Consider the following 26,009-nt stretch of genomic DNA (forward strand, 5'->3'; position numbering starts at 1 on the left):
AAATTGAATAATGAATAACATAAGACTGTTAGAGATAGGAGAAGTGATGATCTAATAAATATAGTGGTAAATTAGTTTGAGTTACTTCCTGTCTGGTTGCTGGCTTTTTGCTACCCACAGGGCATCATCAATTGCTGCCCTTAATTGTTGGGTTTTGTAGTACTTTTCTTCCTATTAATGCTATTGACATTAATAAGTTACACTGCAATGGGTTATTAAAGACTATTGTGTTTACTATTTCATTTCTGTGCAACTACCTTTCCACCTTTTTTGATATTGTGAATTCTGAAGATAATGCTAAATTTAAAAATACAGCAGAAGAAAAAGCTAATGATTCATGAGAACAGAAATGAGGATAAAGAAACTTTGATCTCTGTTCAGAATCTCATTACTGACATAATAAAACCAAATTCTATAAATTTAGAATCTGAGATGTTTGTATAAATTGTAGACATCAGAATATAAGCAGATATTAAAAGGAAATCTATAAAGGATTCAAGTTCTAAGTGAAATCTGATGATCTACAGCTACAAGATTGTTTCAAGGAAATGGGTTTAACCCAATAGATAGAGTTACCAGAAAGGATCATAAAACATCTGTACTCTTTCTCCTCTTAACTCTTTTGAGAAACCAAGAAAAATTTTGACTAAAGAATAAAATTATAATGATTTTATTTAAGGAAACTACTTCAGAAAAATGAAGAATATTTTAGCCTAAGATTGGTGGGGTAAGTATGAATAAGAGTCAATTAAACTGTAATATGAGCAATAGATGAATCTGACTCTACCAGAGGAGAAGAAAGACAAGAGGAACAAAGAAGAAAACTTTTCTACTTTGTGTAAAACAAGTTTATATAAAGCCACTTCCTTATCATGTGCTAGGAAGAATAATGGAAAGTGTCTGTTCACTTATAGTACCTCTACACTGTTGTCACAGGGAACTGTGAATATCTATATTTCAGTGCTGAGGAAATGATGACAGCAGTTTCATGGGACTAAATTTTTTTACTTGAGAATGATCTCAGGTGTCAACAGATTATTCCATCATAAATGTTGTTTCAATTACATAGGAAAGTCTTTAAGTATGAGAAAGTGGATTATTTTAGTCTTAAGAATGAAGCCAAAATTGTATAAGTTTTCCCTAATGTTATTTCTTGCTCCTCTCAAACAGAATTTGCAAAAATAGTAAAGTTTTTCTTTGCCCGGGTCTCCAACAATTTTTTTAGTTTTTAACCATTATGGGAAGTGTTTGTAAAATTCAAGGAACCAAAAAGAACTTTTAAGATGGCTGTAATTCCCTAAGAATAGAGGACATTAGTAGAGATCTGCATGTAAAAATTTAAGTTTATGCATGTTGTAGCCACAACTGATTCATGTAGCAGTTGGTTTTCTTCATTGAGAAAATGTTAGTTATTCTTTCATAATTGCAGTTTTATAATTTGGGGGATCTTTTTTCCTCTGTCTGATTAGAACTTTTCTCCTTGAGACACTCCTAGTTTGTGGGGAAGAGAAGATGTAGATATAGGAATTCCCACAGCTGGACCTACTTTTCCTGTTTATTTCAGTTAGAAGATTTGGCCATTCTGGTATAAAGACGACAGTGCTTTGTGCTCTCATGTCAGTAGCATTTAATGTTAAAATGACATTTAGATAAAAACGAAATCTTATTGATGCCACACACTGACAGGCAGAAAAAGCAAAACACAGCTGTCTGGTAGAAGTAATAGACTGCAACTTTAAATAAGAAGAAATGCAGTACTGCTTCTGAATAACAAACAGGCAGTCTCCCTGCTGTCTCTAACCACTCCCCTATCAGTCCTGACACAAGAGGAATTTTAACAGTGGTTGTTTTCACTTATCATGCAGAGAACTGAACTTACTCTGACTTGTGTCACGAGTGCTTCCTTGCTTCTGTTTAATCCTCATTCCTTTAACTCAGTAGTCTCACTTTTCTTAGTACTTTTCTGCACTAAAATAATCTCTGCACACTTTAGCACACATCTCATATACAAATGTTCTGTGTATGTTTTTTGAGTACTGCCTAATGCTGTCTACTGTATGATATATATATGGATATATAGATCATATAGATATATATGATATATATATCTATATGATCTATATATCCATATAGATATATATGGATATAGTGATCATAGATCACTGAGCTCTATAGTATATTTCTCAGTTCCCAAACATTTGAGAAGAAAACACTCTTCCCTTCACAGTATCAGCTTGAAATCTCAAAACTCATTTCTTCTCATGGTGCCTGATGATAGGCAACTATATTCATGATGCCATCTACCCACGTATCCTGGTGTTATGATGTGTAAGGAATTCTACCACTGTGTAGAATTGCTCTCTGCGCTCTCCTCAGACCTGCAGGTTTTTACAAGGTCTCTTGCACTGGCAGTTGCCTATCTGAGCATGAAGTTGCTTTTGGACCTTATACAAACATCTACTTTTTTTAGGAGCAACTTATCTAGCACTCTATGGCAATTTCATGGTCCCTCAGTCCTATGCAGTAAATAATAGAAGCAAAAGCTTCACTTATCTGCAGAATAAACCTTAAAAAACATTGTGAGGAGTCAGTGGAAGGGCCCATCCAGAAATACTGACAGACATTATCTGTAGGAACATGCTCGGCTGCACTGGGCCACTTAGTACTCTGTTCTGCCTCGCAATAGAATCTTCTGTGTTTCAGAAACATGCAGAACCAGTTACAGAGTTTATAAAGGCTGAAAATAATTTAGAAATTTGTAGTATGCTCTGCAGCTAGATTTAGCTTTCTGAAGGCCTTTCACTGACCTGTCTCTGATTTACTGCTCTAGATTAAAAATTAAATTCCATGTTAGTTCCACAACACTTGTCTTTTATTTTATCCTACATTTCCTTGTGATGTGAAATTAGATATTCTTCTGCATTTCTGTGCTAAGATAGAAATGAGAGCTGGAAAATAATCCCACTAAGGATTTGTCTTTTTTGAGAGTGCATGTTATGTAGGCACAAATCATAACTTAATAGTAACTTCCTCGTATTTTGAATCCATGACCATTTCTTTCACTGAAAACAGACTTCTGCATGGCTATTATTACTTCTAGAGTAGTTCAGGCCTGTGAGCTGTGCTCCATTCCAAGAGCTTCTGCAGATTTAGGATTGTGCATAGATGGACTTTTTTAAATGTAGGTTTTAATATTTTAATTTGCATTTCTCATCTTCTATATTTAGAAAGCAGAGTTAGTAGCTTTAAAATATTCTTTTCATTGACCTTAAGATCTACTCTTCAGTTAAAGAAAACAAATTTTTTAATACATTTCTCAGACATGATGCAGTGGTTTGGCATTCATAGTATTCTGTTATTGCTAAAGATTTAGTTCTAATTTTTAGTTAAAGTTCTGTATTATTATCATTCTTTAACCCTAACTCTTTCAAGGGATACTGAAAGTGCATGGAGAGTGAATCTGAATTAGCATAATCTAAGTTTACATAAATGGTTTAAACCTGGCAAGTAATTTAAGAGAATCATGAACTGAAATTTAATTTAGTTCATTTCCTATTCTACAGTAATTGAAGATGTTAGAATGTCAGTGAAAACAATATTCTGAAACTGCAAACTCAGACAATTACTCTAGCACATAATCAGACTCAAATTCAGGAATATGGTTGCTTTGCCTTAGGCTGTATAATGTCAGTTGAGCAGAACAATTCAGTAATGAAAAGAAGCTCTTGCAGTTTCCTTTCTGTAACTAGTCTGTGTATAAGATCTGTTCCAAATAGAACCTATACACACTGCAATAAAAATGTAAGATGAAACTAAATAAAAATAAACAAAAGAAAAAAAAATAAATTTTCATGTCTTAACCTATGCATGCGTGACCTATTCATAGGTTCTTTAAGAGCAGTATCATTATGTAACTAATCCCAAATTAGTGTAAGTTGTATTGCATGTGTAGAAAAAACTATTCTAAAAGAAAATCAAAGTTTCAAAATTGAGAAACAAAAATTTAATTAATGCTGAAAGAAAGGCATTTATTAGAAATATTAATTCAGTTCACTTGTGCACAAGAATGATGATATCCTGATTAATAACATGATCATATAGTCTCTTACCTCTTTCCTGCCAAAAGAAGTAAATTGCCTTCAGCTTTCAGTATATTCAATATATATATAAATAATTTTCCCCTTCCCCAAAATCCTCAAAATCTTTCATGAGCATAAAATTGGTCTTATAACACTTTATAATTAAGCTTGATTTGTACTTTTAATTTAAAGACATCTATGAAACTGCTGAATTTAAACTAATAAGCAGAGTAGGTGCCAAATATTTTTTTTTTCTCTAAGACAGAAACAATGAAAACCATTTTATTTGGTGAATATAGGCATTGTATGAACCTCTGTTTGAAAGATGATGTTATCCCATGGTTTGTAAATGAAAATGCTGGTATATTGATGTTCTGTGGTAGGAGTACAGGCTGAATAGTCCATGATTATTAAATTGCATTCTCCAAAGAATACTTGGAGTGAAATCCAGGATTCTGTTTGAATTAAAAATGTTTGAATTAAATATACATACACAAGATGAATAACTTTAAAAAAAAAGTCGCTCTGAAATTTTCAAAAGAAAAACATTTAGTTTCTGGAATTTACGTAATTTATCGTCCTTAAATCACTGAATTATCCCTCTGGGCATGGGATTAGAAAGAAGAAAGATGTTAACTATTTCTTATTTTCAATTAAGAAAAAAAAAGAGGTTGGACATGAGGTGACATATTGGTTGGATAAGAGATATCACACATGTGGAAAACGTAATTTGTTAAAGGTTATTTTGATTTGGTTCTGAAAATTACCAGTTCTAGCCTGTCAAAGGTCTCCTGACTTTTCTGTGTATGGTTCAGAGATTCTCACCTACTTAAAACAATTGGGTTTTCCCAGTGTTGTAATTCACATCTATTATCAAGAAAAGGTCTGTTTTTTAAAATCTCTTGCTATGAAGCTTAAGATGCAGTCATATTTGCAGGTGAGAAAGAGAGAGGCTAGCAGAGTTTACCACAGTTGTCCATATGCATATGTTATTTTACATTTATATTGAAATTCTAACTTTAGAATATGAAAGTAAGATTTTTCAGTGATGCCAATTAAGTAGGCTTCTTAAGCATATTTGTTTCTTACCTGCTGATGTATGCATCGTAGCTATTGCATGTGATTGAAATCTGCAAGCAGATTTCAGATAAATTCATAATCTCAGAAGTGATGGCCTAAAGGTTATATTACTTTAATATTAAAGAAATTATCATATTTGAAGCACTATTGAGACCTTAGTGGGAACAGTTTCCTTGAATTTATCAATGAATTTATCAATGCAAGTTCTGTCTTGAAAGACAGAAATTCTTTACTTTCTTTTCCACCTCAACCTAAACTTTTTCTCTCATATTTTAAAAAGAATCTATTTCTATGAAGCCATTATAGACTTTGCCATTATATGTATGTGCAAATGGATTTAATGAATTTTAGCTGGGATTTGTTCCAAAACTTTGACTATTTCCTCTTTTTTTCACAAAAAGACTCCTGTTAGTTTGCAGTGAATACTTTCCTCTTTTCCAAGTCATAGATGAGTAGACAGTAAAGTTACTGTAGATTTCTTCCCACTGCTGTAACTACCAGAATTTTCCCATGAGCAAAAATTCCTGTTTGAAAGCTTAGAACACTTGAACAGAACTGCCAGTGTCTTACTGTTCTTTACCCCTGGCCTTCTTGCCTACGTTTGCTTCATGTTGAATGAGAAATTATTATTTCTTTTTTAGGATTATTGGCTCAACCCTCTCTTTTGGGAAGGAGAGATTAATAAGCAGTTCCTTAAGTCAGGTAGATATCAGCACTTAGACATCTAAGATGATGTACTAATCCTTCTTGCAAGCTGCTTCTTGCTGCAATTCAAATGTAAGATATTCTAGGTGCCTCATTGTTAATTTGTTGTTTAATTTATGAAAGTATAAACTAGAACAGTCTAATTATAAAATCTAAGCTACACAAATGTGAATATAGTATTCTGTTCCATGCTTCTAATACAAAATTATAATCTTATATAATATATAATCATATAGTATATAATAGTGTAATATGTAACATATAATAATATATAATATAATATATAAAGTTAGACATTTCAAATAATTTGCAGGTGCCCCTGAGATGAAAGTTTGATCTTAACTTTCTTCTGACTGATTTTTTCCTTTTAACAGCTTAGATGTAAGAATGTGACTTTTTCTCCTCTCTTGTCATTATATTAGGGAATTATTTACATTTCAACAGATTAAACTTGTTGTCCTCGAACCTAGTAATTTTTTATAACTGAAGATTAGCAATAAATAAGAAACAGATTCTTTCAGTGATCCAAAATATGTTTCTAATTGTTTAGAACAGCAAGTTATTTTAGAATAAAATAAAGATTATTCCTTCAAAAGTTTATCCATATTAAAATCACCCTGTCAAAACTACGTGTACATGATATATGAGCAGAATTAAGGATGAAGAATTAGAGACTATTTGGAAGAAAGATAGTTAGAAATGAATGTTATAAACCTATTTATTTCTCTTCTTCTACTTCCATTAACTTTCTAGATGAGGAAGGTTACTTAAGACAGGATGATATAAGGTAGACAAGAATTATGTGTTTCTTATTATCTAAGTTTTTCACCACAGTGTATTCAGAATTTGATTTTTAGAAGTTCTGGGCACAATACCACTAGCTAGAAAAGCAGGTTCTGTGTGCATGTTGTTCGCCTGTCAGTGTGTGAAAGAATCAGCACAGTGGCAGATGATGGGATACTTTTAACTTTCAGTTCTGTCTGAACCATTCTGTTTTTTATAAGCTTATAGAGTGCTTTTTCCATGTTTCAACCCATCCTTTACATTCGTGGTGACTTCATTCCTCTAAGAGTGAGTATTCTAGAAAAGACTGTGAGGAAATGAATGTATTTGCAACCACTGAAGCAATTGGTATGTGTTAAGACAAGGTATCTTGCACTAAATAACACAACAACAAAAAAAAGTGTGTATTTCTTCTCCTTTCCTTTCTCCTTTCTCTCACAAAAAAGGTAAGACAAGTCTCTTCTAAGAGGCAACCTACAGATTGTTTTTAATTATTGTATCAGTCATTGACTGTATCAGTCATTTCCCCACTGATTATAAAGGAGGCTTAGACATGGAGGTCCTGAAGATATTTCTCCTTAGTCACTTGAATTAAAAGTTCTTAAACTCACATGGAATTTCACCTCTAATCCCTGCTTCTTATCTATGTATATTTGCACACCCATCTCTTTCAAGTAATGTTATTAATTAGAAGTATTTTCTTTCAATAAAATATGAAAAGTATTTTCTTTCAAAAAATAATCACATAAAAACTGTCTTCTACTACCTGTCTACATGTGTTTAATTTGCTTCTTAAATTTGTAGTTTTTATTTGTATATGTGGATGTTGTAGCTGAAAAAAGGACAACAAAATTTTTGAATAAGACACATGGACACAAAGAACCTGGTTTGAAATTGGTGGGGAAAGGCCTTAGAACATTTTGTAATATATCTATTACAGAAGAAATGACAGAAAAGAGTTATTTTTCATTTTAGGCTCAAAAGACCTGTTATTGATAACGTCTTCACATCTCTACTTTAATATTTTCCATGTTTACATACATTTTTTGCATATTGCTCATGTTAAGAAAAATTGCTGAAATTCCTGTTAGAAAGTTTTATCCATTGAATGACTGTTTCATTCATATAGGCAAAATTAATTGCCAATAGATTGAAAAGCTTCCAAGAAATTAAAAGTGTACCTCTCAGCTTCCAAAGGATACAAAGCAGCAGGTATCAAAAATGCTTGGGAATTAATTTTGCTGTACAATTAAGTAGAAATATATCCATTTATTTGAAAAACCCCCATGGCTTATTTATTCTCTTTAAGATGATCTCTGTTAGAATGTAAAATACTCAGTTCCCAAGACCTGAAAATATTTCAGTCCTTCTTCCAAAAAATTTACAGATCCAAGAGAGAGGTCTGGAGCTAATTTTGTCCCAGTGCACACAGCCTATGCTTATTTGTCATCGTAGGCTCTTTGAAAGATCATGGAAGTTTCTGATACCTCACTATAGCCACATTATCCAGACACTTTTCTTTCTATAGATTTTTCTATCATTCTAATTAGGTAGAGATTTTTGTAATTGGCCAATTTTCCAGTACGTTTTTTTCCCCGCAACTGTAGGTTTCAATAGCACATAAATGGTTCCAAGACAGAATGAAAATGCTAAGAACTCTTATTTTGAATTGCATTGATTTAATTAAATAGATTATGTTATGGATGTTTAGGATGCAGCAACTGCAGAATGAGTATTCATTGACATTTATATGCATTTATATGCATTTAGAAATCCAAGAACATAAACTTAAGTACCATTACTTTTAATTACTCTTTGGTAGTTCAAACATATGAACAGTTGATATGTGTTAAACATATCAACTATGTTTATGAGCTTAAATAACTTCAGATTTAGGTAACACTAAAAGAGTTATTGATGTTACCGATGTTTTCATATTACCTTTAGTTTATAATATTAAAACATCTGTTAATATTTTTGTGTATGTACTGAAAGAGTATTTATATATGCATTTATCCTTCTTTTTTGAAGTCATGCAAAAATATTTTATCACATCACTTTCAGGAGCTGAAGATAGATTATACACTATTTGTGTACTCTTCCATGGAACTATATTATTATAAACTTATTCATCTGAGCTAATACCAGTGATAGGGTTGCCATACACCTACAGGATATAATTGTTATATTTTGAGGCCCTGATTATCTTTAGATTACACATCTAAAGTTTTGAAAGTAACCCAGATGGCATTTCTTTTGTAATGTCTTTCCAGTTTTGTCTGGAGGTTTTTTATTTAGGATCTTACTACAAACCAACAGAGTTCACAGAAGTCACAGCACAGGTTCATGCTCTGGAATTTACAAGAAGAAATTCCTTTATTTGGTGGTTACAGTATTCTGGAATCATATCTGAAGCCAAGGTTCCATGATCATTAGAAATGAATCTGTGCAGCATCAGAATGCCCAGCAGTGCAAATCTGATCTGAATCTGGCACAAACACATGATTGAATTTCTGTGAAATTAACTATAGCATACAGAAGGAAACTTATAAGCATTTTGTGCTTTTATGGCAGTTTTATATATGGTTTGGCATGAAGTCAGAATGCAATTGACAAACAATAATTAATTCAACATAGCCATAAATAAAGCTAATATGTCAAAAAGCTGGTGAACAAATTTGCACCACAGGACCACAGTATTAAGGGCTGTGATGTTACATTTATTTTACTGTCAGTTCAATTACTTCCTCTGCTTTCTCTCTCTTCTTTCTCTGTTATCTTCCATCTCCATGAGTAAAGTTTTAATCGCCATAGTATATTTAGTGCCAAAGCATGAAAAAGGTTTACTAAACCAGAAAGAAAAAAAGGAAAAAAAAAAAAGAACAGGAAGGAATAAAGCCCTGCAACCTAATTTCTTGACTGCTAATAGAGGACATATATTCTGATCCCTAATAACACTGTGCTTATATGTTCTACTAAGTCAGTCATTATGTAACATACATCAGCATATCTTTGTGTAGGAACTAAAATTTGGATGAGTACTGTACCTCACAATTCAGTCTGTCTTTGTTGCTTTTGTCCAGTCATAAATGTCGTAGTGGTGAACTCAATATTAGAGTTTCAAAGTAGGGACCAAGTATCTAAAGGTTGGTAATGCATGCCTTTGGGTGCTTACTTTTTCATGTGCCTGGCTTTAGGTGAATGATTGTTTGAAAATACCTTAGGACTTCTTCCAGAAAAAGGAGTGGGAAATTATTTGGTTTATATTATTAACTTTTAATTTGGCCACTGTAGGTTTACATGCAGTGTAAATGTGCATGTACATTGTGTGTGTGTATATATATATATATATATATATATGTAGTAAGTGAACAGTATTCTTCTTTTCCAAATGGGTGAAGGGAACATTTGCAGATACCTCAGAACTTCATCAGCTTCTGTTAAAAGTGCACTGTGCAATATAGAATCTCTGAAAATTTGCCTAGGATACACAAAATGAACACTCGCTTCTTCATATTGATGACAGGTTGGGGAAGGTACAAACTTGAAGCTGAACTGGAAGATGTGCTTCATGCATGCACATGGTATACTTCACCCACTAATGGGCACCAAATCCAGCCCAAAGCAAAACCACTTGAGTGCAGATAGTGTGGACATCATGTCCTCAGCTTCATTGTTTCACTACCCAGATTTGCTTCTACTATACTGTGCTGCTTACTAATGTGGCTAGTACCACAGTGCCCATCATAATTAAACTGAGTTGAAAGAAGTTATAATTAATAGTCTACATATATTACAGAGGTGTCAATAATCTTTACCCTGACAACTGGTATTTCTATATTCCTGATTATTTACATCAAATATGACAGAGCAAATCATGTTTGATAAATAATGTCAGGAGGTGGCAGCCAGTCATCAATATATATTCTAGCTGGTTTAGTTATAATTTAACTGGCTTTTATTCATTCATTGTTCTGATAATCCTATAATGAAACTCAAGAATAAGCTAATTGGCAGCAATTTGCCAGTACAATAATCTTTCTCAGCAGTAAGAATATTGGTAAAATTTCTGACTGCTGGCTTGTTTCAGTGTCAGATAAACCCAAGCGCTGTGATTATGTGGAGGTCATGGCCATATTTCCTTGCTATGAAAGTTCACAGAGTCTACTTAAACACTGGAGTTTGGTTTCAAAATTTCTACAATGAGATTTCACAACAATATGGTTCTTTATGACAAATTACATCAGATGTACAAGAGTATCAGGCAAAAAGGAAATGGAAAGTTCTAATTTTTGTGTGTGAGGGGAAGGGGAATAAATTGGGTAGGAAGAACTGGAAAGGCAGCTTGCCAGTGAACACACAGGGCTAGATCCTGCTGTATTTGCACACGATGAGCAGCATCTACATGCACGTGAAATACCACGATCTTTAATAGGCCTCCTGAGAAACAGAGATAGACTTGCTGGTGGAGAAGTGTAGTGAACATGTGATTATAAATTATGTACTGTTACTCTTATATTTTTTTCTAGAGTATACAAAATGGCATTTTAAAAATTTGGCATTGATAGGAGAAATAGGAACTTTATTCATAGTATCCCAGAATGCCCAAATAAGGAACACTATCATCTTAGAGAAGTCCTCAAGGATTAGATAACGGATGTACTCAAGCACAGAGGATGTAAACTAAGCTCTGTGTACCCAAAAAAATAGAATAAAGAATAAACATGACAGTTTTTGGTGGCAAAGCACCATGATGCTGTACCTGCTCAAAAACTGAGGTCAAGACGATAAAGAAGACCCAGAAGGACCAAACAAGGACTTCCATAGGGAAGTGACTATGTAAAGCAAACTAATGAATATGTGTTAGTAAGCAAGACTATCTAATGGATATGTAAATAATATGTGTAATAAAAAGCCCCGTCCATCTGTCATTTGTCATGTTCGATTAGAGGAATGTCCAGCATGCTGAATAAAGAAGAATGCCCTTTTTAACATCTACGAATTGGTGTTAAGAAGTTTGTTTCTGCTGCTTTTCAGTATCACATAAAAGCCAGCAATTAGTGTGTTGGATGTTGTTGCAGAGAATATTCTATTTTTGAGATACAAAAAGCAAGAATACTCTTTGTTTTGCCACACTGAATGTTTGTGCAAAATTTCTTTTTCTAGGGATAATAGGTGCAAACAAACCTAAAAATTAAGAGAACTACTGGACTCTTACTGAATTATCAATACCTAGAAGAAATTAAAATCAAGGTGGTCTTTTGATAGAAATATCTCAATAATCTAAACAAACCAGCAAATTCTGAAGGGATAAGTGTCTTAAGGATATTTAAATTTAGGTTTATATTTTTGTTTCCACTTAGTTATTTTTATTTGCATGTTATTTTTAAATTTATTGTGTGTGAATTAGGAAATTGAATTCTGGTACCTAACATAGTGACTTGTTATATTCTCTACACTCATCTCATCTAACACTTTACCCCAAATAAATATTTGATTTGGGTTTAAAATAGACTGACTAAAAAATATTAACTCCTCTATTAATCTAAATACTCTCACAGAGTCTCAAAAATAAGATTTAAAAAAGCAATAAGCTTCTGTAAGGGACCTCATGTCCTTTGACACATGTAAATGCTGAGAAATTCCTGTGTGTACCACTGTGCACTCAGACACAGTGTTTTGCTATTTATAATTTTATAGGTACTTTGTTGTTTACAGATACAGGAATACAGTTCAGTGAATATCTGTAGAGTGTGAGGCTCTTGAAGAAGTAGCCTTGGGATAGACAGGTAAAAAAGTCTTTCCACAGGCCAAAAAAAAATAATTTGGAGAACATGTAGCAATCTAAAATGCAAAGGAAGTGAAAAACCTCTATGTTAGTGGATACTTGAAGGTATAAGTGACTTACAATAATGATGTGAAGTATTAATAAGGTAAAATAAAAGCTGGAATAGCTTTAGTGCTACTCAGTCCTATTTCAAAGCAAGAATAGAGAAAGTGCAGGCTTCTCTCAAACTTCTAAAGCTTGTGACATGATCTCTTTACCTCTTCACATCTATCATGTATGTTTACACCTTGTGCAAAACTGAATGCTAACTCGAATACATGAAATCATAGCAAGTCAGAACAATAATTTCAACTCAGTCTTGACATCTTCTGTAGTGCAGATGCCTGTATAGCAGACTAGGAAGGCTTGTTTGTCTAAAAGTTCATTTCATTTCAGCCAAATTTGTCTGTTATAAAAGACCACCAACCTCTCTCTGACAACCTTTTCTTCTTTATGTGGTAGAAAGAACTGGAGAATCAGTCTCTAACTATATATTGTATTTATCGAAATTTTTTTCATGAGTTTCTTTAATCCAGGAAGTTTCTTTAATCCAGAATCCTCTGTCAATAATATGCCACTGCCTGTGATAAACAAATGGTGCACCTACAAAGATTGGGAAGTGTCTAAAAACAGGTGGCAAAGAAATAATGTTACACTGGCTCATGCTGTCAAATCAGCCTTAAAATATCATGTTATCTATCAAACTTACATTTTCAGGATTTTACATAAATGTCTCTGTATGTTTAATAAGGAAATTAAAATAATGAAATATAGCTATTTCTTGTGAAGTTCAGCTCATCTGAATGACCTAATCATCTTGGCTCTCTGTAGTGTGTGAAGAGAAATAGTCCTCTTTAGAATTGCACAGTCCATCCAATCTATTTTTTTTACATTAGTATATTGAGTATGGTTGAGCTGGAGTTCATTTCCCCATAGCAGCCCTCACAGCTTTGCATTGGTAGCTAGAAAGGTGTTGATAACACACTGGTGTTTTAGCTACTGCTGAGCACAGCATCAGCACTGTAACATTCCTTCCTCAGTCGAGGGCAAGATCCTGAGAGGGGACACAACTAGGACCCAAACTGACCAAAGGGATATTCCATACCATATGATGTCAGCTCAGATATAAAAGCTAAGGAAAAAAGGATGAAGGGGGGCATTCATTGTTTCCAAAGGCTGCCTGCTAAGAAACCATTACATGTGGCTGAAGCTCTGCTTCCTGGGATGCAGCCATTGCTGCTGATGGGAAGTAGAGAACAAATCTTTTTATTTTGTGCTTCCCTTTTACCCACACAAATTTTTGCTTCTTCTTTGTTGAACATCCTTATCTAAACCCACAAGACATTTTTCATCTTATTCTCTCTCCCCTGTCTGACTTGAAAGGGGAGTGATAGAGCAGCTTGCTGGGCACCTGGTGTCCAGCCAAGGTCAACCCACTACACTTAGGATGAGAACCATGCTCCATAAGTTAGTATTAACTCTAAAGGACAGAAAACTGTTTAGATATGGCTGTTTATATAATCAATTCTGAGAACCAGTTAAAATGTTTGCTACTTCTTTTTTTTTGGAAATTGAACGTGTTTTCTTTTTTCTTTTTTTGTCAACAAAAAGAAATTGCTGGATTGTGCAAATTTTCACATGGAAAAATATTTTAGCAAGAGAATAATGATAAATCTCTATAATCCTTTTGTACTGTGTGTGATCATAGATACTCTTGACATAAAGGCTGCACTTCTGTTACTAAACTAAACTGTATCAAGGCATGAGTATGAACATGGAGATGTGATTTTTTAGACTGACAAGATTTTAGGGTAAATGCTAACATGCTTCTATGTTAACTTCTTCTATCTGGGACTTTCCCAAACAGTCATAATATAGTAGACAGATAGCTGAATTCCCAGGAAGTGGCTTGTAAACACGTATGCTCTTTCAAATAATTGAATTTAACAGTGCATGGCTATGGTCAGAGTACTCTTATTGGTCTTGGATCTGGATATTTCTTAAGGTATTAGCACAGAGAGAGAAGCAGTGTCTATGTGATGGAATGGCATTCTTTTTTTGGGTGCAATTCATTTTCCTTAAGTCTAGATACTTAAAATTCTGGGCCAGTATAGCCTACTATATAAAGAATCAATCTAGGCTCAGTTTAAAGTAAAGGTAGAAAATAAATGTCTCCAGAAGCTGATTGAACTGACTGATCTGAATATCTGTTAAAAGAAGGGGTAGTTTATTTTCTAGAAAGTCATATTTCATTACTGACTATGAAAGTAGCCTAGGCTAACTAGTTCGAATTTATCCTTCTAATTTTCAGAATCCTGAGTTATAACAGGTAAATAACAAACTTTGTGCCCAATAAGTGAACAAAGAAAACAAGGGTATTTTGTGTTTTCAGAGGACTCAGTTGACGAATATCTTCAGCATGTGTACAGGAAGGAAAGGTCCTCAGACTCCTTGCCATTTTTTCAGCTGTTGTTGATCTCAGTGCCAGGAGAAAGGCAACAAGAAAAATGTGATACCGACTCTAGTTTGTGTATTTGTAAAATAATGAAAGGTTTTCTATAGTTATGTACTACTTAGTGAAGGACCTCAGAGAATCATAGAATGGTTTGGATTGCAAGGGACCTTAAAGACTATCTAGTGCCAACGGCTCTAGGAAAGGGGCATCCACAACTTACCTGGGCAAGCTCAGGTATAGAATGAGCTGAAAACAGAAAACAGAAGGGAAGAACAGCAGCCTGATTCAGAAATCACTTAAAGAAGCTGTTCAGTCAAATAAGGATAGCAAAATGGAAAATATTTGTAGAGTCACAATTACTTCCCTGGTATGAAGACATGGCAGTTGAAAAGAAGAATCCACGATGAAGAAGAATCTGGAGTTGAGAAAGATGAATTTGGAACCTCTCTTTATGCTATTGCAAGAACTGGAACTCAAGGCAGAAGGAGAGATATAAAATGCATCTTTACATTTCAGCAATGCTATACAGAGAAAATGCAGAGAGGAATGGGTAAAATGTGGAAAGAGTTGTAGCTGCTGAGAGTAGATCTGCTCATTCCATGGAGCACAGAGGGAACTGTTTATCCCGTTCAGCATGTTGGTCAGCCAAAAAGGAGAATGCTAATTGAAAATCAGTTCTTCATTTCAGCAGAGATGAAACTGAAGCCATGCTATCTTGACGCTAGGATGGATGAAATAGCCTTTCCATTTTCTTCCTGAGTTACCACTGTGGTGTCCTGCCTTCATTATGGAGATTAGATGAGGAAGTGAAGCTCCCACTTAGTGCCAAATACAGGATTGATACTTCCTTTCCACTGAATAAAATAGAATGAAAGCATAGAAGAGGTACAAATTAATAAATTTGTCACTAATCTTATTTTAGGATAGTATAGATAATATGCTTTCTTCAATAAGCTAATACAATAATCAAATATGAAATTAACAATTAGTTCCTGGTGTTTCAGTTTCTGAGTTTCCCAATTTATATATAATTTATCTTTGATCACTGGGGATACATCTAACGTAATTGAATCACAAGAATATAATTTGCATCAGGATCAGATTCACTGACATTATATCTTGTTTGATATTTTATATCTCCATGTCTTTTTTTCTTCTTTTCCCATTTCTGTTTGCAGGTTTTGACCTAGTGAAGTGTGAAGATCCTGGCATACCAAATTATGGCTACAAGATACGAGATGAAGGACATTTTATAGACACTGTCATTTTATACAGCTGTAATCCTGGCTATACAATGCATGGTAGTAGCATTATGACCTGCTTAAGTGGAGATCGAAGAGTTTGGGACAAACCTTTACCTACTTGCATAGGTAATATGGATTGTGACAATGACTGGTAGGAGGTTTCAAGCAAAAAACCCAAATATTCTGTCTTTCTGTACTTCATCAGATGATAATGGTGCAAACGTTTTAAATTTCAAGTAAAGATTTATTGTGGACATGGAAATATAACTTCTTTGAAATAGATGGCTGGCTATTAATGGCTATAAAACTACTGGCAAACACTTCTCTCTTTGGAGCAGCCTTTGATGAAATACTACTGCTTTGGTTCTGATGATGCTCTGGGTCATCGAGTCTGATATGCTATCGCAGGCAATGGTATTATCTAAATACTTCATAAACTAAGAAAGCCCCATCATACAGCAATTAAAATTGTTTTTGGGGTTTTTTTACCTCATCAGTTTTCATCAGGAATTATTTCAGCATCTCATTCCTATGAAGCTACTTTCTAATTTCGTTCTCACATTAGTGGATTTTTTTATCTGCGTGCTCATTAGTCATTGTTGTCATTCTAGGATACCCCATCTGTCAGAGCTTCAAGGTAGACCTTTTCTTTAAATATCACGGCTTCAAGTGTCTAAAACTATGTTTCATTACAACCAATATAAATGTTAAATAGAGAATTACTGGGTGAGATGCAGAAAATAACACTGGTATAGCTATTACTCATTGTACCTTTATTAGACAGTTTTCATCCTCCATTTTTTTTTCCAATCCAGCAATTACCAGTGGCTTCTTGAGTTCAATTTTTACTTGATTGTTTTCTCATTCTTAGTTTTCCCATAAGTCTTTCTTTCTACGTGTCTTGTGGTGGTTAGTATTTGCCTCTACTGCCTGCTGCAGGCAGATCACCAACTCCTTTCAGCACTCACGGCACCAGCAGGATCTTTGCTTGCTGCTTCTCTCCCATTTTGGGTGGTACATTCTCCATTCCAGGATCTGCTTCCTGCTGAACAAATTCACAGACGTGCAGTCTACAAAAGAGGAAGCTCCCTTCCTTTCAATCAATCAACTTACCCAGGGGGTAGGTGCCGGAAAAACATCAGTGAACAGCATTTCTGCTGTTATAATAGAGGTGTTATTTTTCCCACTTGATTCTAGAATTATGTCTGTAAGTTTTCTCCTATATGTATATGAGACGTCAAAACAACTCTATCCAGTTTTGATTTAAAGACTTTTCCAGGCTCTTTATACATTCATGTCCTCAAGCTCCTCAGTTTAATTGGCTAGCTTCCTTTTCCTCTAAGTTTGCCCTTTTGTAGAGAAAAGCCATAATTAGCCCTACCTTTGCCTATCTCCCCACTTAATTTAAATAAAGTTGTTACTCTAAGGTCATTTTCTGCAACATTTGCTTGTGCCTGTGTTCACTACCAAGTAAGTATTTGAAGCAACTCTCTAAAATACTTCAAGTCTATTAGGTGAATAAATCCAACCATCTACCTATTTCCTTTTCTTTGCATGATGATTTGTCTTCTGATCTGTATGTGGGATGTTAAAATATCAACCATACAACATTTAAAATAATAATAATAATAATAAAAAAATCCCATACTCCAATCTAACCTGGAGAAAACTAGGGAACCCAGGATGAAGCGAATCTAAAGAAAATTGCCATCTTTGCTCCAGTAGAACATCTGTCATAATCCTTCTCAAAAATATTTTTACCCAATACGTATGTTTTTCATTCTGACTTTGTTTAGTTTGCTGCTTTCCTGCTATGTAATGCCCCTTCCAGTCAGGTATCTCTAGCTGTATTTCCAGTTTTCTTGGTAACAGCATACTTTTAAGCTTCTATATTTCCCTCATGATTGCCACTCTGTCTTTTTCCCTTTCTTTTTTTTTTTCCTTTATACTTTGATTTGTGCCTGGCGTGACTAAATTTGATTTCTGTATTTTATTTCTAAGCTTTTTGAATCGCTTGTACCACAATTTCTTGAGTATCTTATTACATCTCTAAGTGATATTATGTTCCACTATCAATAGAATATTCAAATTTCTTTTAGTATCCTGAGACATATTTTGGTCTTACTTTCCATCTTTTTAACCAAAAATTATCTTTCTATGTACTTTTATCTCACTACATACATTTTTAATTGCTGTTCTTGATACTCTCTTTAAAATCAAATTTTGCCATTGCATCAGTTTTATATGACACCTCTTCTTGTTTCTCAGTTTAGAAGTCTTCTGAAGCATTAATTAGTTCCCCAATAAGTCAAATGTTCACTATCCTCTCTTAAAATCTTCTAAGAGTGACTCTTTCTCAATAGTCTTTTGCAAACAGTCTGTTATCATCATTAAATTATAGGGGTTTTTTACTGTTCTTTGTGCAGGAAAACTTGTCACGAAAATCCCTGAAAACTCGGTTAAGCATCTGCAGATTATTTCATGCTTTTTTTCCCTCACTTCAGAGTATTTATAAAATCTGTTCTTCCATTAGTTTTATCTTATGTTATCACAGTTTGATCTTTTCCTACTCTGATTTGAATGACTCATCTTTCTTCCTTTTTCTGAAGTTGTCATGAGCTTCCAAACATCAGTTTCTTTCTTAGACATATTTTCATAACATCCTCCTCTTTGTGGAGATGTTTTTTTTTTCTTTTTGTCTTGTGTTTTAGATCAGCTTTTGGTATTTGCTGTTCTTTTCAGTTACATATTCTTCATTGTCTTTACTACCATTTCAGTCTCACTAAAAAATCAAGCCTATTCATAGACATATTCTACATATTTTACACTTAGTCATTTTAGTGATACACTGTTGTATTGGTCTTAACACTCATTTTAATTTTTTTCCTATGTTCTAAACGTTAAAGAAGAAAACCAGTGAATTCTTGTAATTCCTTCTCTAGAAGATTATAGGACTTGTTTGAATATAAGTCACTTCTATCAGTTATAATATAGTTATTTAAATAGTATATTCTTGGAGGTGGTGATTTTACAGTGTGATTATTCTGCGTATTTTAGGAATACGACATGCATAAGTAGGAATTAAAGTAAATCACTTAACTGAAGAGTCACTGATCCTTTTTGGTTCATTGGCATGTGGCTGTTACATGGTTTCTTTTCATCAGAGGTGTCTTTATACTGGCCAGACAACAGCATGATGCTCTAAGCAAGCAACATAAGAATAATTTGCTTCAGAATGCTTAGCACTGCTATTCGTCTCTCCACAAAGATAGCATTGATAAAATTCTTTTAAAACAGACATGGCATACTATCAAGTCATAGCTTTCTAATTTATTCTTTCACTTTGCAAGCATATGGCATTTAATTTTTTAAATACTAAAGGAGATTGCTAGGCAATACCTAACTGCTTTTTGATCTAATTAAACTTGAGGTTATATGAAAGCAACTTGAAAAACATTAAACTATAAACATTTTGACATTAGAACAACAGAGAAAGCTATTTTAATTACAAAATTCCATGTTGTAAAGTTGAATTCAAACATTCAGTGTTACTTAGAAAAGGCAAACATGTTAGATGAGGTATTTCTGAAACATTTTTGCTATCTTGCTGATGTGAAAATTGTACTTTTGTAGTCTCAATTCATATTGAACTACTCTGGTAAGTTTAGTAACATAATCACAGAAGTATGCTTTATTCCTTTATAACAAGGTAGGAATGAGATCATTATATGTGCATTTTTAACTTATATACATGTCCTAGTTTGCATCTGTGTGTACTTCTTCAGAGTACACAAGTCATTCTGTTAACTTTTTAGTAAACACAGAGTAGTGGAATGGGCAGAAAATGGAAGTGCAAATTAATATGGTCTTGTTACAAATAAATGTAATCCTTATTTTGTAGCTGAGTGTGGTGGTCGAATTCATGCTGCTACATCAGGGCGCATTTTGTCCCCGGGTTACCCAGCACCATATGACAACAATCTTCATTGCACTTGGATTATTGAAGCAGATCCAGGAAAGACAATAAGGTACATGCTTAATTTCAGTATTTATTGTTGACTTCAGTATTTTATAAATTTTAATCTATGCCTTACATTCTCACATTTTTATACACAAGCTGCTGATTTTCACTGGGGAGGGAGGCCTCATGTTGGTTTACCAGGGTTGCTTGCCTATTCAGGTGTAAAGTCCCAGGATATAGGACATGACAATCAACCTAGGAACTTGCCCAAATTCTCACTCAAGATGTGTTTTGAGTATCACCTTGCCCAAAAGTTGTCTTCTTGTACACCAGAACAACATGAGATTCCACGAACACCAGAATAAGTTACAGTGTTAGTCAATAGTATTAAACAGCTCTCATAGGGGTGAACAAGAATCTCCAGAACCTGCATAATAAAAAAATCCACATTGATTGCAGGTAGGAAAATGGAGGTGCATTCCCTCATCCTCTCCACAAGATAGCTCCCCCAGCACAGCAAGGCCATCAATGCCAGGGCAAAGCACAGAGCCGTCATTTGAATTAACATATTGCCAAACTCAGCAAAATAAAGAGATAAGCAGTGAAGCCAACAAACTCCATGACCTTCACAGGAACTTGATATTCAATTACTACCACAGCTATAGCACACTTAATACAAAGCTGATATTATCTCAGTCTTCACACTGGGCTCTGAAAAGGTCTGCAGTGGGTTGACACTGGCTGGATACCAGGTGCCCACCAAGCCACTCTATCACTGCCCTCCTCAGCAGGATGGGACAGGGAGAAAATAACATGAAAAAAACCCTTATGAATCAAAATAAAGTCAGTTTAATAAAGCAAAAACAAATGCTGTGCTTGCATGGGAGCAAAGGAAAACAAAGTATTTATTTTCTACTTCCTGTCAGAGCCACTTCTCAGGAAGTAGGATGTCGGTATGTGTTGCTCTGGAAGACAAACATTATAATCAAAGAATCACAGAATGTTCTGATTTGGAAAGGACCCACATGCAGAACAACATAAGTAAATGGCAAGCTATTCACTGGGAGGTTTTTTTCCTTTTTTCTTTTTTTTTTTTGTAATCCTGTTTCACTAAGCCAAATATTGAATTCACTCTATCGTAGGTCATTTCAAAGCATCCTTTTCATTTAAATCACAATTTTCAAATTAATGATTTCCAGTTAATGACAAATGAGATGAAGAAATGTCAACACACAACTATTTGAAACAAATGAAAAAAGAAGTTTTGATATTTACCTATTAGATTTCTTCAGTGTTAAAAATGTAAGCAGTCAGGACTTGAATTCAATGCAAATATTTTGACTAATTACATAACATTCCTAAACACTTTTATAAATATAATTCTTCATCTGGAGATAATAGAGATTATTCTAATACAATTTTCTATTGCATGATTTTTAGTAAAGACAAAATATATGAGCATTTTCTCTTTTTGTATAGGAAAGAAAATGCCATGCTAACAGAACTTCTTGTGCTATGTGTTCTACTGTAGCTACTGGGTTTTTTTTAATTGCATATAATTCAAGCAAATGAACGTTCTCATTTAAATAAAAATAGTGAAATCATAGTTCTTATACCTTTAAATATTTATCCTAAAAATAAGTTAATTTATGGACTTAAAAATTAAGTCTTAAGGACTTATGCCCTAATGGTGTTTTCTGTAATTCAGATACTTTTTGAACAGAATTGCATCTCTTACAAAATCAGCTCATTCAACAGAAAAATTGGATAACTCTGCAGGACCACGAGCTCTTCTTCAGTCCTACACAGCATCTTGAAACTACAGTTTGGGAATGATTGCTTGCAGTTTGGTGTAATTGTGTTTAATAAATAATGTACAGTGCTCTTACTTTCTCTTTGCAGTCTGCATTTTATTGTTTTTGATACTGAGGTCGCTCATGACATCTTGAAGGTGTGGGATGGGCCTGTTGAGAGTAGCATACTTCTGAAAGAATGGAGTGGCTCAGCTCTTCCAGAGGATATTCACAGCACTTTCAACTCATTAACATTACAATTTGACAGTGATTTCTTCATCAGCAAATCAGGCTTCTCGATTCAGTTTTCAAGTATGTAAATATTTTTTTCATCTCAAATACAATAAGTACATAAATTATTTATATATGTTATTCCTATATATATTAACTGTTTCTCATCTTCCAGCTTCCTCAGTCTTTAGAAGAAAAGAGATTATATTATTTTAATTATTTTATATATTTTTGCAAATAACTACAACTAGGGAGAATTTTGGGATTTGCTTTGAATGTTTGTTTTCTTATTCCTTGTTTTGCACAGTACCCACATGCCTAGCATTATCTAATTAGCATTATTTAATAAGTCAATACATGTCTGTACATACAGAATTTTCTTCTGTGCAAATAGTTTTAAATGTTCCTACCAGTGCTACTTAATAATGTATTATTACATATTTATTCCTTAAATTAGTTAGATTCTTTTTCTCAAAACATTGTTTGCGTGGATGCATTGGATGCATCATTTTTATGACCTTAAACTCTTTGTCTAAATGATTAAACAAAGCATAAAATACACCTTACCACTGACACCTTAAGATCCTTTTAGTTTTTTTATTTTTCTAATTTTTATAAGCTTTATAAGTAGTTATATAGTAGAAGTAGATATTAGAAGTAGCTGTATTATATCTCTCACCCTTTAGCACAGTAGTTTACACATTCCTCAACCCGTATTACCCCATTCCATGCTCCCCATATCAATATCCTCTGAATTCCATTAGAAAATGTTTAGTCTCTTGTCAAAGTAGACCTATTTTGTTTAGGGAACACTTGTACCTTGGCCTAAACCGCAAAAGTACAGTCAAGAACTGGGTGACTGTGTGCACTCTGTACCCTGAAGAAGATGATGATGATGAAGAGGTGGTCTCAAAAAGCCCCTAACCGCAATTCCCAGGGGGCGGGATGAGGGAGGATCAGGGCAAAAGCCACATGGTGGAAACATCTGGGGTTGGACAGACAGTATTATAAACTGTAACAACTGTACATGGGGGGGATGCAAGCGTCATGTCATCTTTATGCCTAGGAACAAATTAAAATCCTTTCCTTATCTCACCTCCAAAACTAATTTGCCTCGGAGTTTTTTTCTCCCTGAATTTTCTTTAGATATCATCATATTGAAATACACTTAAATATTACTATTAAACTAATCAAATTTATCTTCAGGTAGAAAGGGAAAGCTCCTCTATACAGAGAGAAGCTATGATCAATATTGCACAAGTGATCAATATTGTAAAACTGAGTAAGTGGAGTTTTTCTATGGTATTCTGACTGAAATGTTAAAGACTGAGGGTAGGACTGCAGGGAAACAATATCATTGTCTTTAACTCAGTTGTTGCATCCTTATATGTCTATATATAATGTATGTGAGTGTATTTCTGCTCAGGACATAGGAAAATTATGAATTAATAAAATTGTTGAGAGTAGAAGAATTATTCTCCATAGACACATAGTCATTCAGAAGTAAAGGGTTCTAATAAGCGTTCAGTCATTACTATTTGCATGAAAATATAAACTTTGGGGGTTTCCTAGCCTCTGAATAATGCATTTTACATTTACCTGTTTAATTCATTTTGCATGATTTTTCTGAATGCTGTACCCACTCCCACAACAACAGACTCTTTCACTAGCCCTAAAATCCTAGTTAAAAATATGGAAAATGAATTAAAGATGAAGAGCAGACTAAATGTTTCCGAAGTTTCTGAAAAATGTGCTGTATAATATGCTGCTTTTCATGGTTTTTTTTTTGAAAAAAGAGATAAATTTTACATTTGTGGAAATAAAGGTGTTTTTTTCCTCTATCAGGATTAGTGAACACACTTAAGGTTGAACTATATGAAAATAATTATAAGTTTATGAACAGGTTTTGGTAGGATAGAAATATTTAAAAAGTTAGATTTGTCAACATGTTCCTTAACCCTCAGTGATACTAATAGTAAGTAGAAGACAATTTAATACTTTGAGAGTGAAGAACCAATTTTGCCACCTTGGTGTAATACCACTGAGTTATCAAGCTGGCAATTGCAGAGTAGGTCTTACTGGAATTAATTGGAAGATCTAAATGCCTCAGCTCAAGTAAAGGGAAAATAAATTTTTTTTCACTCTGCTTGACAAGTGGAATGTGTTATTAATTTTTTTAATTGTAAGGAGTAAAAAATAAGAATTAAGGTTCATGTGGAAGTAAATATTTAATTATTTCATCAAAAAATCAGAGCTTAGTTTATTTAGTCTCCTCGAGGCAATGAGCAGACCACTGTGGCCTTGATCTGTAAAGGATTTAAAGTAATTAATCTATGGCTAAGTGAGGATCTTTGCATGCTTTAGTATTTATCATGTTTTCAAACTCTAGAGCAGTTTAGAGCAAAGCTGCACAGAATATTGACATTTCAGTACTTCAGTAGTTTGTAACTCAGTGTATAAAAGATTCTTAAAATTAAGTTTCTTAAAATTTTTCTTCTGGCAATGGCAGACGGCGTAGACATTTTATTACAAGTTTTAGGAAGGTAACTGATGAAGTTCTGGTTCTTTGAGTCACTTGAAGAATTTTCAAGTGTTGCATCTATTAATGACTATATTTCCTTTATTTGTTAATGACAATTGAAGAAGTAAACTTCAGGTGCAGTATTGCACAGGATTGGAAAACCTGCAATAATGCAGCTTTTGTATTGGATTATGCAATTGGAACAAATGTGTACATCCTTTTGGGATGATGCAAAGGATATACACTTGAGAGCATCAGGTCAAATGAACAATTTAAACACAAAACATTAAAGTGCTAATCTTCAGCTAGAGAATTTGTTTCATTTTGCTGACTACTCTATATTTTGCACTCTAAAATGTCTTTACTGCAGCTACCTAAAAAAAAGTGAAAGGATAGTGTGAGGTAGATCAGAAAATATCACCTATAAATTATTTATTGTTGATTGTAAATGTAATTAGAGGTATTTTAATGCAAAAAAATATAATTGGCTGTTTCAAAATGTTTGAACATGGTTTAAAGTGCCCTGTCTTGCCCACTCAGCTCAGCATGTAGAGTACAAGGACGTGAACTGACAAGAGTGATTATGTTAATTGTAATCAGTCTAATGCTTTTCATTAAAACTTAATTATCATTTAGTCGTGCATAAAAGGACAAAAAATGGAGGTCACCGTAAAAAACTGACCTTTACTCTGGGGGTAAATACATTTAAGCTATGTGTTACAAGCCAGGGATGTCAACCAACTCTTTCTGGTGTCGATACAAACAGGAAAAACAAGAAGAGTATGGGCAGATTTGATATTTGACTTCTTTATTGTAAGGAACAAAGTTACTGGAGGCAAAAAATTGCTGCATAAGTTAACCATTAAAAAAATGTTTTTTAACCTAGCTTAATTCTGTCCTATGTGTCTAAGGTAAATGGGGTAAATGTCCATCTGAGGTTGCCTTTTTCTTTTTATCAGCTACAGGTCTAGATATACTCACATACGCTAATTTTCAAACTTCTGGAAATTTAAGGGCAGGTCTTTCACGGGTGTCTTCCTTTGAGATACCATAAGATATCCTGGCTAGTCTCCATCTGCCACTGCAGAAGGTCACACAGCCATAAGTCTTTGCTCCTGTCTTCCAGTCTTGTGTTGATATCTTGGATATTATAAGGCATCTTGAACGAGACTAGTGTTGAAGCAGATCAATCCTGCCCTGAATGTTTAATCATCTGCTGCTCTAGACTTCTGAAAGCCCATCCATACTAGTGGATGCTCCATTGTTTTTATTGACCCAAAGTTTATTTTATTTAAAGTTTTTTATCTCTAACCATATAAGTTTTTTACTT

At 33.9% G+C, this 26,009-nt stretch overlaps 1 protein-coding gene across 2 annotated transcripts in view; it reads left to right on the plus strand.

Annotated features, from left to right (window-relative positions):
• Positions 1-26,009, plus strand: part of CSMD1 (CUB and Sushi multiple domains 1) — a 1,077,872-nt gene that overhangs the window by 867,524 nt on the left and 184,339 nt on the right. For both annotated transcript variants that reach the window (XM_064650377.1, XM_064650376.1), the window contains exons 24-26: positions 16,108-16,299; positions 20,075-20,201; positions 22,037-22,239. In XM_064650377.1, coding sequence (XP_064506447.1) covers positions 16,108-16,299; positions 20,075-20,201; positions 22,037-22,239 — 522 coding nt within the window. The remainder of the gene's footprint in view (positions 1-16,107; positions 16,300-20,074; positions 20,202-22,036; positions 22,240-26,009) is intronic.

Source organism: Pseudopipra pipra, chromosome 3, assembly GCF_036250125.1.
Source record: "Pseudopipra pipra isolate bDixPip1 chromosome 3, bDixPip1.hap1, whole genome shotgun sequence".
NCBI classification, from domain to species: Eukaryota; Metazoa; Chordata; class Aves; order Passeriformes; family Pipridae; genus Pseudopipra; species Pseudopipra pipra.